Below are 17,214 nucleotides of genomic sequence, written 5' to 3'. Positions count from 1 at the left end.
CGTCGTGATCAGGGCCTAGGCATGGAATACAGTAAGAGTGGAAGTCCTTATGAGGTATTTGCTTTCCACAAGAAATACAATTATTAACTTTTTCTGACATTGGTCTGAGGCAAGAAAAAAGTTTCCCCAACGGGGTACTTGCTTTACTGAAGACTTCGGATCTGAAATTCGACTTCGAAAATCTCAGGAGACGGCCGACCGGCACTTGCGAATTGCTTCTGCTTCGGGCGCCGCACGGCAAGAAGACTGAAGAAAATGGCGTCGGATGCATCTTATATACCCCTGGCGCACTGACGGCAGGGAAGAAGCTACAGCAACTGACGCCGGACCAATACTTTGGAATTCTGGCCGACTGCAGGACCGCCTGATGGCAGGATAACCCAAGTGTGATGACTGCAGCAGTGTAACACGATGAACATCGAAAGTATTTAGCTACAAAAATAGCCTGACGACGAATAGTTTGGGCATTGAACAAGGCACAAAACCGACAGCAAGGGACGACGTGGTCTAGGCCTAAACAGGTGACGAAGTAAGAATGAAAATCTCTATGCGGTAGTTGCTTTCCTCAGGCAAGACAAATGTTAATTTTTTCTGACATCGGTTAGAGCAAGAAAAAAGGATCCCCAATGGGGTACTTATCTTTTTGAAGACTTCAGGTCTGAATCTCGAAAATGAAAATTTCAGGAGTCGGCTGACTGGCACTTGCGAACTGCTTCTGCTTCAGGCACTGCATACACTGGTATTCAGGCTGACTGAGGGCTACCTGCAGGCAGATAATCCAAATGGGATGACTGCAACAGTGAAACATGAAGAACATCAAGGTATTGGGAGCAAAGAACCAGGCAGTGAAAGGTAGCAGAATGGGAAGATACCAAGAAGACATATGGACTGCAGGCTAGAGACTGCCTTACCTATCAGGGATTGATATCGGAGTATAGGGAAAGGGAAAGGATAGGGGAATCCTAAGTGGAAGACCTGCTCTGGTAGAGTTTTTAGCTGAATCTAGAACAGAAGCTCCTGTTAAAAAAGGGATAAGTAGCGGGTCATATAAAAACACTGGACGGTGCCTACAGGAATTAGGGAAGCATCAGGTTGAGCATGGTCTGCTTTCCCCACCAGAATAGCTCCTTTTGAGGACAAGGTAAGACAGGAAACAGGGTATCTAGGTGGTGTGAATGTTGAAACAACATTGACTTCAGGTACCATTGAATTTTCCACATATGCAGTCTGGCCAGAAGCAGCACTAGGATGGCAGATGGCATGAAATCCAAAGCTCTGGGCATCTCTCTTGCTGTGCAGTGAGACACTAAGTACAGGTTTCTGAAAATGTGACCAAACTGAGAACCTTTTCCTGATGAAGTCAAGCATTCTGCATGTGTCGAGTCTGCAACCCAGAAAGACCAGGTCCTAGGTGGGAATGAGATGGGATTTTTTGAAGTTGACTGTGAACCCTAGGATGGCTATGATATGTACTGTGAAATGTACATGCTCGAGGAGGGAGTCTATGGAGAGAGCTCAAATAAGTAGGTCATCCATGTAATGAGAAAATCTGACATTTCCTGTGTACTTCAGAAAGCCACCACTGGAGCTAGGCACTTTGTAAAAACTCTTGGTGCTGAAGAAAGACCAAATGCAAAGCAGTGAACTGAAAATGTGGTAAGCCACAGAAAAATCTGAGGAACTTAATTTATGAAGGTCAAATGGGGATGCACAGGTATTGTGTCTGAACAGAGGAACCAGAAATGGGTGTCCTTCCCCAGGCAGAAGGGTGTGCCGAGAGAGCATTCTGAAACAGTGCACATTTAGAAAAATGTTTAGAAGAGAAAGATCCAGAATGGGTCTAAACTGTCCTTCCTTCCTTGGTACCAGAAAGGTTATGGAATAGAACCCTTTTCCTACGGAGGAGGATAGCACTATTTTCATGCTGCCTTGATCTAGTAAATCCTGAATGACAGAGCTGAGCAAAGGGGGCTGGCTAGTGGAGGACAAGGCAGGCCCTTTATAGAGGAGATGCTTTCCCATGGCATGGCATAGCCTTCTTTGATGACAGTCAAAGCCCACTTGTCTGTAGTTACCATTTTCCAGAAAGGGAGAGACCAAGAAAGTCTTTCTGAAAGAGGGGTGGAGGGGTTGAAGAGGGGAGAGGTTTAGTTAGGAAGGTAGTCATACATTTTTGCTACCAAAAGGAGGCCTCCCTAAAGGAGATTTGCTATGTAGTTTGTCCGAAAAATCTTTCTTGGTGTTTTTGTTTGTGAGTGGACTGAAGGTCCCTCTAAACAAAGGGAGGAAACTTGGCTGGGTAGCTCCTGTGGTATCCAGTGATGGTAGACTGTAAAATTTGCCAACAGTCCTTCATAGTCTTACCTTCCTCTTGCAGAGCTTTGAAATGTTATGCAGCTTCTGGTTCAAACAGGAAGTCTTTGTCTTGGGGTGAGTCTAGGATTTTAGACTTGAAGTTCTCAGGGATGGGCTGACTGACCAACTGTGCATACCATTCAATGACTAAATCTGTGGCTTCAACCCTGGAAGAGGTATCCACATCATCATAACTGCATTTGACACTGTGCCTGGCAATTTGAGTAGCTTGATACAGTAAGGTCTGCATTTGCTGCTTAAAAAACATTCACTAGAAAATGGGAATAAAAAGTCTAAACCAACCAGACTTGAAGTAGTGAATATTGTAAGAGAAAGAAAAGAACTGGAATTGGGATTTTTAGAAAAGGGTAGTAGCAAATTACATAGAAAAACTGGAAACTGCAGGAACAATACATCTAGAATAACGTACTGGAGGAAGAGTGAGGTTTAAGTGAAGGCAGAAATTCAGCAATTTATGTAAAGTTGGATTGATGGTAAATGTACAGAAAAATATATATGATGTATAATGTTTGTAACTGTGAACATGTTAATATGGTTTGTTTTCTTTTACATATATATATTAATGTTTGCCTACATTATAAGTAATAATTCAATAAAAATGCTAAAAAATTCCCTCCAGGGAGAAAAATGCACTGAAGATTCCTATGGCTCCCACAGGTCCTGCCTGGCCATGTCCCATTCCTTCCGCCACTCTACCCCCACCGACCTAGAAGGGAAAATATCAAATTCTTAACCTGCCCACCAATTTTCTAAACCAACACAGGGAGATGACTAGTTAATGGACAAGTCCAACCACCACACTTTCTCCTGCCCACATCACTGCTAATCATTCAAAATGGCTCGACTACCTCCTGTCGCATATTACAAATCCCTTCAGACTTGCTTATGTCACTCTTCATTTCCCACCCCATACCTGTCATTCAGATCCCACTCTACCCACGCACCACCTGATAAAGCATCCACATATTTTACCCACCTACAACTCCTGTGTTAGTGATGCATTCGCCAATCCCCACCACCCAGCTCCAAATATAAACTTGTATATGGAAATTAGTTTCAACTCCAGCACTGTTCCTCTCTTCACCCAAAGTTGCTGATTGCAGTAAATCTGTTAAACATAGTACATGGTACTGAACTTGACTAACAACCTCCAGTCCACCAATGCCCAACACTTACTCCCTAGCCGAGGATCTCTAGAGGGTGTAGTGTTCCATGCTATTTTAAAGCACTGCTTAATGCTGAAGATCTGAAAAAGTCTGTAAATTGAAGAAAAGCCCTTATCACTGTGCGCATTTGGCACTAACACAAGTAATCAACCCAGCAATGGAAGAGCAGTGTTCATGTGACAGTTTTCAACCACCAAGAGGTACTCTCCACAAAGGAGCCCCCCCCCCCCTGAGTTAATGGAACTGTTTAGCATGCTTTTTCAATTTTTTTAAATATGAAACTGTGCTACAAATTTGTTTCACAATTGTGAAAAGAATGAGATCAAGATTTAATGAGGCTATTAATAACCAAATGTTGTAGTTAGTCATAGCTCTCATCAGACTACTGTTATCTGCTCAGCTACCAACCTATCACATCTTCTCCTGCAGGGAGATATACCATAAACAGGAAACTCCTTCTCTAGTAGGGTATTCTAGTAGTGTACTACTTTGCTGATGAAAAAAATTGCTTAACCTTTGACAGTGGAACTCTGTTAACAGCTAGGCACAGGATGATGTTTAGTTTATGAAGCTAAATTAAAAGCACAGGCTCGCTCTTTTCTCTATCTCATGTCACAAACATGTATGAGTGTCTCTATCAAGTTAATCCAGTCTCTTCCCACACATCACTGAGTACAGTTTCAAAATGATTAACTTGTAATCATATGTTTTACAAATGGCCTGTCTCTGAACTCTTTCAAAGAGCAAAAAGTTCCTTTTTTAGCATGAAGTCTTTGGGTATCCAGAGGCCAATATGGTTCAGCCCTTGCAGGCCCTTTTAAGCCTAGCCAGTTTCCCTTTTAGTACTTGAATTAATCTATCCCATAGATTAACGTTATCCATTCCATGGTTAATGATTATATATTACCCCTAGTGAGAATAACTGGGATCATACCATAGATAATTTGAGAGAAACCGTGCATGGGATAAAGCATTTAGAAGCTGCCTCTGTCCATTATTAGTACAGGGGGCAGTCCTAGGATACATTTTCTATTTTCCCATCCATAGATCCAAGTTGCACTTAAATATGGACAGAGATGAACTTTGTTTTACGCGGACAGGAACAGCTATAGCCTCTGCAAGATAAACCTATCCATTCTAACCATACTGCTGATGTTGCAAAGAGGTTTAGACCCTAAACCAAGTATTTCTGCCATTTGACTTACAGATATGCATTAAATCCATCAGTATTAGGTCAAATAATGTCTTGTATGGCAAACATGGGCCACATCTTAGCAGTCTGCAAGATAAAGAGTATAGTGATAGGGATTTGTGACAGTCTATGAAGGATATATTGCTTAGACCTTGTATCCTTTTAGTACAGTATCTCTGAAAAAGTTCCAATTGTTGCTTGGCATGTATCTGTCCAGACACAAAGGGAGTATTATATGCAATAATTAGGGATACCTTCTAGTGAGAATAACTAACAAAGGGATACCTTTGACCCTCTATCTTACTACCAGGCTTTTCCCCTTGGACTTTCGCAGACTAGTGCATGAAACTCTTATTTGACTTTCAAAAGCTAGTGCAAGTACTTTCTTTAATTTATCTTAATGGTAAAGCCATCCTGTACTATTTTCCTCTATTCCTGACTTACCTGGTTAGTGTCTACCCTGATAATGATAGTTTTTATTCTGCAGGCTCATTTCTGCTGTCGCTTTGCTAGCTCCAGGTGCTGCCTGCTCTGTTAGCCCTTGCTGCACTGAGGCTCACTCTGCTCCCCTACCCTACCCCCCCCATTCCTACCCAGCCCAGGATGGATTTCCTTTATTCCTAGACAGGTTCCTCCCCTTCTTCCTATCTTCCAATCAGCATTCCACCTACACTTTTCAATCTCACTTCATCCATTATCTCATCAAACGATGTGTCCACACTCATCACCACTGCTTCTCCCAATCTCCCTTGCTTTCTTTCCTTACCCTTCTGCACTTAACTTTCATCCACATAATACATTACAATTTAAAACCTTTACCTATCACCTCAACCATAAGTCCACCTACACCCAGCTACCACCTAATTCACCCAGGGCTTATTGCATTATACAACCACTCTGCTACCAGATTTAAACCAGTAAATGAAGCAAATACTAACCTTAGCCTAACAACTCTAAGCAAACAACCCATACTTAAAAGAAAACTAATAACCACAAACATACCTCTCGATAATGCAAAACTTCCCCTATGCAGGGAAATCCACCCCAACCCCAGACCAACCCTAAATCCCACAACCCAACAAACCAATATATCTCTCACCATAACTACCACTAACCTGTAAAGTATCAGAAATAAAATTCCAGACTTTCATGCCTGGATTTCACACAGTAGGCCATATATAATAGCAACCTGGGTTAAACCATATATAAAAAACTCAGAATTTCTACCACCTGGCTACTCCTGCTTAAGATATGACAGACCCCGTAAAAAAGGTGGAGGTGTTGCATTAATTTATCCAAATCATTTCACATTAGTACCATATACCAACCCCACCCCACAATTCACGTCTTCCGAAATTGTTGTAGCTTTCCTACAACTGAATACCAGCAAAAAGCTCTGCATCATTGGAATCTATATACCACTAGGCAATAATAGACCCATCCTAAAACACATCCTTGCCTGGATTTCAAAAACCTTTACCAGTGAGACAATTATCCTGGGAGATGTCAACACAGAATGGACAGAAGTCACAAAAAAATCAACCCTTAATAAATATAAATCTATTCAATTATACCCAGCTTATCAATGAAGTAACTAGACCCAACCAAACAACTAGTGGTTCCATCATAGACTGGAATCTAGTCTCACACCCAAACAAAGTAGCTTCAGCAGGGACTCTACCTCAAACCGTAAGTAATCACCTCCCAGCATACATAATACGTAAATCCACCCTAGCCCCCAGCCAACATCAGTACAGACCAACTAAAATATCTCCAATTCCGACCAAACAACTCTAAATGACACCGTGGCACAAGTAAACTGGAGCATTCTCAAAGTCCTCCCACTAGATGAGGCTGTTGAATTCTTTAATTTAACCTTCTTAAATATCCTAAACAATCTAGCCCCCATACGGCAAAAAAATAATTAAAAACAACAATGTTACCTGGCTTACACATCCCACAAAACAATTGATGTCTAAAAGAGACAAATGTTGGAAGCTTTGGCAAAAAAACAGAGACTCCCAATACCTTCTACAATTCAAACAACTTTGTAATCAAGCAAAAGGTGCAGTAGTAAAAGATAAAAAACAATTCTATAATTAACAAGTCTATAATTAACTCTCTGTTTGACTAAAAGCCCGAGCACCTGGCTAATATCCTACATTTCCTTATTATCCTAATCTTACTTACATCCAAGATAAATTTGATGTAATAACTTATTGTGTTCTAGTTTAATATGTATAATTTTACACTGTGATATAAATGTTTTTTGTTACATGTTCTGGAGCTTTTCTCCCCGGGCCTCCGCTGAAAATGGACATATATCCAGTCGGATCCTCCCGGTTAACAAATGTAAAATAAAAAATAAAATAAAATAAATAAAATATGTATATAACCAAAAATGCCATAAACAAAACTCTAAGAAATGCTGGAATACAATCTCAACCCTACTTAACCCAGGATCCAACAACAACTCCTGTCCTCACACAGACAAATCCCCCACAGAAATTGCCACAATATTCAACTCGCATTTTATAGACTCCATTGCTAAACTTAAAGGAAACTTCCCTCAAATAAATATCACAGCGTACTCACTAAATATAAACTCCACACCAAGCTTCACCTTCTCCCCCTATCCCTACATCAACTATCTTGAAACTACTCCATAAACTCAAACCATGTACTAATGTGCCTAATAACCTACCCCAAACATACCTACAGATGTCAGCAAAGTCTATAGCTTATCCAGTTAGCACACTTATCAATACATCTCTCCAAGAACAGCAATTACCCAGTACCTGGAAAAAAGCTTATATTCTCCCACTACATAAAGAAGGCCAAAACAGATTTCACCAATTTCTGACCCATAGCAATCCTTTCCCCTCTATCCAAAATTCTACAAAAATGTGTCCACAATCAACTCCTAAAGCACCTCCTAGACAATGAAATCTTCTCCCCCACCAAACATGGTTTCAGACCTGGACACAGTACCACCACTGCCCTTATATCACTCGGACACTTTAAATCATGCAAGAGACTCAGGGAAAACTGTGTCCTCTCTATTCCTCGACCTATCAAAGGCATTTGATACCATCTCACATCCCCTACTACTTATTAAACTATCTAACCTAGGAATCTCACCTCCTACCTTCGATTGGTTCTCTTACTACCTTACAAATGGACAACAAGCAACAAAATGTGACCAGTACTTCTCTCACCTTATCTCCTGATATCAATAGGAGTTCCACAAAGCTCTATACTTGGGCCCCTCCTTTTCCGCATATTTGTTAATGACTTCTACTCTTCCCTGTCCCAAACCTCACTTATTCAATATGCAGATGATTCCACCATCATCATCTCTGGCTACTCCATCAGGGAACTCCAAAAACTAACTCAAATCGCCTTCTCATCCACAGAAACATGAACAATCACCTAGCCCTAAATGCCAACAAAACCAAACTCCTTCTATTCACCCCTAAAAGATACACTCCCATGAACAGGTCAGAATTTAATATTCAGTCTCAAAACAGCACTGTCATCAAAGTAGTCCCCTACACTAAAGTCCTTGGAGTTACTATCGATGAAAATCACTCCTTTGACCTTCATATCCTAAACATCAGAAAGACCCACCAAAAGTTAAGTCTGCTTTACAGACACATAACCTCAACCACTCAGCCCAAAAAACGCTAGCATCCTCCTTTCTTTTACCATCGCTGCTATATGGTTCCCCCCTGCTCACAGGCATTCAACTCTCTCTAAAAAGCAAACTTGAATCTTGTTACAATAAAGTAGCAAAGTTTGCCAACAATTCTACACATACCTCCGATCACTGTATATCCCTTCAAAAGATCAAATGGCTTGAACTACCTCACTTCCTATCTTACCTATAACTCACCACTGCACATAAAATCATAACTAAACTAGAAGACTGCCCATCCCTAGCCTCACTAATGTCGCCCTACAACCCCGCTAGATAACTCATATCAGGAAATAAATGTCTTCTAAAGGTAGAATTACCCAAACCTATAGCTGGCCGAGTACTTAACTGCACTGTTGTAGCCAAGGTGTGGAATTCCTTACCTACCACAATCAGAACCACTTCTATCCACACCATTTTCAAGAAGGCTCTGCAAGAATACCTCTCAAAACTATGGTTCTGTACATGCTCAAATAATTCTTTCAGCACTACATGAAACTAGAAACTTTTAACAACACTTTGAAATATCTGTTTTCACTTAATTTAACTCTTCTCCCTCACAGTTTTATGCATCCTCAGCTACAAGATGAAATTTAAAGAAAAGAAAGCCTAATTCTAACTGTATATAAACATGTATATATTGCACCTGGATGTAAATCATTGTCTTTTTTGTAGAATGTTGCTTACTAGTAACTTGAATCTGTTAATAGTCATTATGTAACTTTATCTCATCAATGTATATGTAATATGGGGAGCTTTTCTCCCTGGGCCTCCACTGCAAATGGGCACTCCTAGGCACAGTGGACTATCCTGGAAAACAAGTGCAAATAATAAAATAAATAAATTAGCCTAATGAGGACTGAGTAAAGAAGAAGAACAAAATCCTCAGATCTAGACAAAAATCCCTTTATTTATAAGTTATGCAATATAGGACCTTCTTACAACAATGGACGCCTGCTGGTCGAAAGTTAGGTCACTGTCCACATAAGTTCCCATATCCTAAACAAGTGGGTCAACTCTTGCATACTGTCAATGTGGTAGTTCCCCAGGGTAGATGACTTTCCAAAGGATATGATAATGTACTTTTTAACATTTAGGTTCAGTCCATGACTTCAGCACGTTATTAACTTGGGATAAACCTTCCTTCAGGACGGCTAAGTCATGTGGGATTCAATGGTCACTTTTAGCTTGGAGTCATCTGCAAACTTAGACAGTCACATCCCTTTGCTATTGGCTTTTACTTCACAGCTGTAGATACCAAACATAAGAGGTCCCAGCTCAGAACCCTGGTGGACTCCACTGGTGATTAATCTCTTTGTGGAGGTAACTTCCCCTATTTTGATTCCTGGCATCCTGTGAAACATTTGGCAATCTACTGTACACTAAAAGCATGGCCTGGTATGAGAGCTACGTAGAATCACTGTCACTTCCTTCCTTCAGCAGATGAAGCCCTTAGTTCAAACAAAGCTGTTGGCCTTGGTGAATTCTCTTAGGTAATATTTGGAGCTGCCAGCTGCAGAACCAATCATACACGAGAGAAATCTATGCAGCATAACTCAAAGGATATTCCACCACAAGTATAGGACACTGGAATTCAGCAGACTGGAAGTTAAATCTCACATACATGCTGAAGTGCTGCTGTTTCAGTCTTAGTTTACTACCAACTATTACTCAAAGATGCTAACTTTGCTGGACATAAACTACAACAGATCAGCAGTAAGGATGTTCTACTGGTAGTTACCACAGTAAAGAGCCTTACCATCTAAGAAATGTTACCAAGCACAGTAAGATCATACATAATACAAACTTTTACCAAGGTTCAGTATTTAATTTGTCTTTGTCAAAATATAAAAGAAGCACACATATATGCATATTATGTATTACATACTGGATAAGTATTTGTGCATGAACACAAACTTATAAAACAAAATTAAAATATGCATTGAATAACACTGCAACCAAGATGAAAGAGAAATAAAATCCAGTGATATTCTGATAAAAATTAGTGTTAACTTCTGTTTGGATCCATATGATACAATTTATGTTCTTGCAAGACACATGTCCACTCCAGAACAAAGTCAAAGACCACTAACAAATCAAGTTGTTGGACCTGGAATACATGTCCTGAAAGAATGGACGAGCTTTACCTTTTACGTTCTGCAGTTAAAGCTAATAAGGTGCTGAATGCAAAGCTAAAGAAATATGTCAGTAGCTTACCTTTCCTTCTAATAAAAATCTGGCAAAGTATTTATAGCGTTCAAGGCCTTCAGGATAGTCCATCTCCACAGCAGGCAGTTGCCAGCCCACACGATCTATAGACAGAGGGTAACATCTGTCATTATTCTGATTTTTTACATTTCAAATTCCAAGACAGAGAATACTCTTGTGGAGAAGGGAAGAAACAACTTTACTTGACCTTATTATAACAGCACATGTGATATTTCCTATAGCAGGCCAAGCCATACCATGTAACCCACCCTGTATGCACTCTCATTTCTGGGCACCTTTTGTTTTTCCAACAGATTTTATTTCATATTTCTATCAAATCACTTTCTTTTCTAGTTTCCTATTAACGTTCCACAAACATTCTTGTCTACTTCTATTTACAAGTGCCAAAGGAGGCATCTCTCAGTCGATGTGCCTAGTGTACAGAGGTGTTAGAATAACTGGAACCAGTGACATTCATCTGGCTACTACATTTCAAACACTACTGTCCAAATAACACAAAAATTTGCACAGCATATGATGTCTAGAAATATCTATAAATCAAAAAATGTTCACAGACTCTCTGACAGAAAAGCTAGCACAAACTCATGAAAAGTCTTGGAATCTCCAAACTAATATCAAAAAGTACTTAAAAAGAAATAGATAATCTCTCTCCCAACAGCCGCAGCCACAAACTTGTGTGAAAAAAGAAACATTATACTTAGCAAATTATTATTTTGCTGCTGATTTCCAGTCATATGCACCAAGACAATTATAAATGTTCAGCCTGATCATACACAAACAGTGCTAAACAGTTAACATTTTAAGGACATTTCCAGACTTACTTCAGCCTGCCTTTAAAAAGGTCCTTCCACATCATGGTTGGCCTCATCATTTGAGAAATGCTATGTGCTGTGCTAGCAGAATGAGTTATGTCAAAGTAGTAAGAGGGCATGTATATACTGACTGCTGGTGTCAAAGGCTACTTTGAAAGACAAGGGGATATTATTTCTAATCTGCATGCAGACAAACTTACAGAATGTGCTCTCTCTGTGACATTTAACCTTGCCACTCTCAGGACAGTAACGAGGAGGAGGAGTTTCTAGAGGATTACCAAAATGGCAGTACTGAGGCAGCAAGACAGGAATCCATTCTGGTTCCACAGCCGAAACACCTAGGGCAAATACATAAATGTCATTTACTCATACATGCATGAAAAAAAATAATTCTTTACAATATAGTGTACCCAAATGTTAAAGAAATGTAATCAAAACTGGGAACATAACAGGATTTTAATGCACAAGACCATCTTCAAATATTTAAAAACACTGGTGGTACTTGATTTTCCAGTGCCAATATTCCCAATTTTGGACACTGGTGGATACCATACAGAGAACACTGAAGGTACCCATCTCACCATGTCCATCTTCTTAATTTAGGAAACTGTCAGATGCACCACCTTAAACTGCCCACAACTGAACAAAAAAACATGTTATTTAAGATTTCACATTTTTACATAGAAGAATTTCCCAGTTATCCTCCTAATGCAGCCTAGAATTACCAAACCAAAAGACAAGTACAACTAATTCTGGAGGAATTCAATACAGAAATGCCAGACATCTCAGTCTGTTACAGCAATGGGTGGTCAAGCTGCCAGTATCCTATCCTGTGCAAGATAACTGTGTTTCTGTTTTTTTTTTTTTTTTTTTTTTTTTTAGACATCAGGTAAAACACCACTTTCATATGACTGCCATTGGCACATCATCAAAGAGAGATGCAAGTCCATTAAGACAGAGATGGTTACTAATTATGTGTAAATTGTACCTAATCCCAACAGCCAGCCAACTAAAACACATGCATTACAGACTCTGAAAAAATGGTATGCAACTATCTCTGATCCACTATAATTAAAAGACTAAAGAAAAGACAAGTCCCAAAACAACCTGCACCAAAAACATGTACAATATATACAGTAATATATACAAAAATATAAGCATGAAACACAGAGGGAAGGAGGGAGGTAAATTGGACTGCAGCAAAACATCTACATTTATGGTAGGTACAACTGTGTAATACTATTCTCGTCTTCCCTTGCTGCAGTCGCCAATCCACCTAGAAATAGTTTGTTTACTGCCTAAAATCTTTAGTCCTGCTCAAATAATAAAATGAATAGTTTGGTTTAAAGCCACACTAGAAACTACCTTAGGCATAATCTTCCATGACAAATATTTCAATTCAGCAGTAGCTGCAGCTCTCAAAGGGTGAGTAGTAAGTTTTCCAACACAAAATTGAGATCCCAAGCAGAGTAGGAGCTCATTGGGGGTGGGGGTCTCTCTTTTTTGCCCTCTAAGAAACTGCTTGAACAAAGGATGCGAAACAAAGGTGGGTCACAATCATAGTGAGCTGAAATTGCTGCAGCATGAATCTTTACTTGTTGAGGAAGCTGAGACCATACCATGCAACACAAGATATATACAAGCTGTGAGATGAAGAGATGAGCTTGACATTGAGCAGATGACGGCCATGGACAAGACTCCCCTTAGAAGTGGAGTACCAGTGTTGCGAGGCCAGAGGCCAATCTGGGTAATCAAAGTCATCAGCCTCTGTCTGTCTGACCTTTAGTATATACAGAAGAAGAATTAGAGGTGGAAGGCATAGACATGAAGGTTTTTCAACTGAAGTTCCCCCCCATGACACTGTCAATTGGAAATACATGAAGAAGATCCAGTTCCCACTGGGGATCCATGATTTGTCTGCTTAATACATCTGCTAGGACCACATTGTTGTATCAGCTGTGTCACCTGCCCTGGAAAGTAACTCATAAGCACGCCATCAGTGATGCAAACTGGACTGCTAACATCTCCTTCATGTTTGATATTGTAGATGCTGTAGTCTGGCAGGCCACTTGTCTTGTATCCACTTTCGTTTAGGTGTGATTCCCCACCACCACCACAAGAATTCCTTTTGAAGGCAAGGTATTATACAGTGTCCAAATCCAAATCTTGGCAGTGCTGTGTTTTTTTTGAGATACCATTGCTTCTTCCTCATATGCAGTTTGTTTGGTAGGAGCACCAGAATACAGCTTGAAGGACTGTCTCTGGCCGCAGTCAGCGGTTGACTGAGAGGGATGGAAGTAAAGTAGACTCTTTTGTTTTGTTTGTCGGGGGTAAATCATGGCTGCTGCTGCTGTATTCAGTCTCACACCCAAGCACATGTCTTGAGAGGTAGAGAGAGACTGGACTATTACGTTTTCAGAATACCCTAGGCATCTTTAGGCATGCTATGACATATTCCAGATGCTGTAGAGGTGTTCCTTTTCTTGAGCCAAGTCATCAGGCAGTCGTCCAAGAGGATAAATTTGAATGCCTTGAAGCCAGCCTGAAAAGCTATCACTGGAGCCAGCCAGAACCTAGATACTCTGAAAGAAGTAGATAAGCCAAGGGGCAATGCAGAGAACTGATAATGAAAATCTGTTACCATCCAGTGATCCTTGCCCAGCAGAGGTAACGATTTGTATAGCGTCAACATTGAACTTAGGAATGTCAGATAAGTGTTGAGGATAGATAATTCTGACACAGACTGGCTGGAATAGCCCTATCTGGAGTAACTGAGAAACTTGCTTGTGAGCCCTCTCTCTTTGAGGAGGAACATCTGGCATGCCCTTTGAAAGGGGCATTGTGTGGAAATAAAATCTGTACCCGTGATGAATGATATCTTTGAAAAGAGACAATCCTTCCCAGACGAGAGTCCACTGGAGCGAGATCCACTGGCAGCTGAAAAGGCTGCTTTACGAAGGGACTTGAAAGGACTGGCCACTCCCCTCACTGAGCAGGTGAACTGGGTGATCTGTCTGATCTAGGCCTAATCCAACCTTTAGGCCTGCCCCTAACCCGTCTAGACTACCCCTAGACTGGAGACCATAAGCAGGAGGCTGCACCTGCAAAAATCTTTAACAGTCTGCATAGACTTAGCTTTGTCCTCCATTTACAGGCGGTCCAAACAACTGTAAACTGTGCTCCAAATCCCCTCCTGGTCTTAACATGGCTCAGCTAAATTCTGATCCTTCAACCATGCATGTCTTGAAGAACAGAACTAGTAGCAGCCACCCTCGAGGAGGCGGGCATAATACCTATCCTATCAGGCTTAACAGGAGAGCAGAGGCAGGAATCAGGGTTCAGAGAAGCCTCTGCAAAACCATCTCCACCACATTCAACACAGGAGGGTAATCTTGGCCTTAAAATTTTAAAGTGCTCCTCATGAAAGAGTCTCTGAAAATGAAAAAATCCTCCAGGAGGAGAAGCTGAAGGAGTGGAATCATCCACATCAGAATCAGAATAAGTCTATCAAACTGTTCCTAGGCTCTACTTAGCATCAGGTGGGGGCATGAACCTCTAATCAAGAGTAATCAAATCTTCTGCCATTTTAAGCATATGTTTCTTCCTCTTAATAGTCTAAGCATCTTAATCTAGCAAGGCGTGACAACCAACAGCGTGCGTGCTCGGGCCCTAAACAGGTATACACACAATGTATGATAATCCTATGCGGTATCTGCTTCCCCCCAAAATACAGTTATTCACTTTTTCTGACATCGGTTAAAATACTGAGGCAAGAAAAACCAAAATGTTCAGGGTCAGGACTGCAGCAAGGGAAGACGAAGAACATCAGTTCATTATAAAGAGAACATGCATTATTTGTAATTAAAGGCCTCCTTGTCCATCCATTGAAGTATCCCAATTTTTGCTGAAAGCTAAATCCTTTAACAATGACAAAGGGTATTGCTCAATCCCAACTGAAGACAATTCTACCAGTAACACATTGATTGCCCAAAGCTTACTCCCATTATTAAATCAGGCGACAAACTAGAACTACAGTTAAATAACCAAAATCCCACCTACCCACTGCAGTGCTCCAGCTCATAACCCCACTTTACAATTAAACTGTAGATATCCAATCCTCCAGCTCCAAGTTAGGAATCCCACTAGAAACAACGAGGCACCCAATAAACTAGTATCAGACTCTAGAGAAGAAGATAATGGTCTTCTGCGTTTAAGAATTCTAAAATAAAGAAGACTATCCACAATCTTCCCTCAAAAACCACAGCATTCTCCAATGGGAACTCCTTCCACTCAACCACTCAGAGCTTCAGGCCCCTTTCTTGCTAGAAACAAACATTTACGTTAATTTTTTTACACTTTATTTTAATATGAATTCCTCCGGTGCTGTCAAGAAACGAAATGCAAATACAAAACACAATCCCGCCTACCAGAAATCCAATGTCAAACTGCAATTTCAGTGACCAAATGTTTTACCTGTGGTATTAAAATAACAGCCAAAAGGTACATTTGCATGAAGCCTTCCCAAAAGGCTGCCTACTACTTGACATAGAGAGCTTTTCACATTCACATTCACCTATGAATTCTCCTGTGTGTTTCTGGCAGGTATTCCAATCCTCTTCCCCATCAGACAACAGAGGGATGTCCTACACACTATCCAGCATCAACTTCACTGCTTTGCAGAAACACCAAGCACTGGTAAAGGTTCTGGCTTGCCCACAACTTTGAAACAGATTAAACTGGTAAGTGTAGAATGAATGAATGAACTGAAAATAAATTAAATTAAATTAAAACAGGATTATTTAGACCATGCAAAGAATGTATACAGAATTAGTTCAGGACATGAGAAAGCAATGATCCTCAGAAAAGCTTGAGTTTGCAATTTCAATTGAAGACTTACAAAAGACAGATAAGGGACCTAATTTATATGTTGAGGGTTAAAATAAGATGCTGAAACTCTGCATAAACACTGAATTTTTACACAATCAACATAAAGCAGGAGACATGGGATTAACTCTTTGTGTCTTCACTCCCTTTCACAAGACATATTTAACTCTGTAGAACTATGGTTTACAAAACGCTGTCTCCTATTAAACCCTAAAAAAACAAACTTCTCCTTTTTACACCTACCAGTAAATCTCCCCCGATAGACTTCACTGTAACATCCAATAATGGTAAGCTTATATCCCAAGATCTTACTACCAAACTGCTAGGTATCACCATAGACAACAACCTTAACTTTGACACCCATAGCAACAACACTTTGAAAACTACTAATAAAAAATAGGCTCTCTTTACAGGATCAAACCCTTCCTCACTCCTGCAACTAGAATAACTTACTGCCCACACCCATCTAATCTCTACCCTTCTTTATGCCTCACCCATATTTACTAATCTGTCGAAAAATAACCTTAAAAAAATAGAAAACTCCTACAAAATAACCTTAAGAAACTAGAAAACTCCTACAATAATATAGCCAGGTTTGCCACAGTAACTCTTTCAGAACACACCACTGTATTAATCTAAAGCAACTAGGGTGGCTTGAATTACAGCAGCAGCTGAAATTTAATCAACTGGCCATCGCCCATAAAAAACTTTATCAACCTGCCAAGACACCCATCCTATCTAACCTTATTCACCCCTACTATAACCTGAAGTCCCTAAGATCTTCACAAAAACTTCCAGTATATATCAATAAATCAAACAATAGAGCCGGAGACTCTCTCTTCTCTAATACTGTTGGAA

The 17,214-nt window shown here is 40.2% G+C and overlaps 1 protein-coding gene across 1 annotated transcript in view; it reads right to left on the bottom strand.

The window, feature by feature from the left end:
* The window catches only part of DHX37 (DEAH-box helicase 37), a 1,097,190-nt gene that overhangs the window by 199,007 nt on the left and 880,969 nt on the right, over window positions 1-17,214 (bottom strand). The window contains exons 24-25 of the mRNA XM_044068525.1: window positions 11,673-11,810; window positions 10,649-10,743 (exon numbers count right to left, since the gene is read on the bottom strand). Coding sequence (XP_043924460.1) covers window positions 10,649-10,743; window positions 11,673-11,810 — 233 coding nt within the window. The remainder of the gene's footprint in view (window positions 1-10,648; window positions 10,744-11,672; window positions 11,811-17,214) is intronic.

Source organism: Protopterus annectens, chromosome 4.part0 (assembly GCF_019279795.1).
Source record: "Protopterus annectens isolate FY-2018-M chromosome 4.part0, PAN1.0, whole genome shotgun sequence".
Lineage (NCBI taxonomy): Eukaryota > Metazoa > Chordata > Ceratodontiformes > Protopteridae > Protopterus > Protopterus annectens.
Note: the sequence above shows the minus strand (reverse complement) of the source record. Positions and strands in the feature narration are given on the sequence as shown.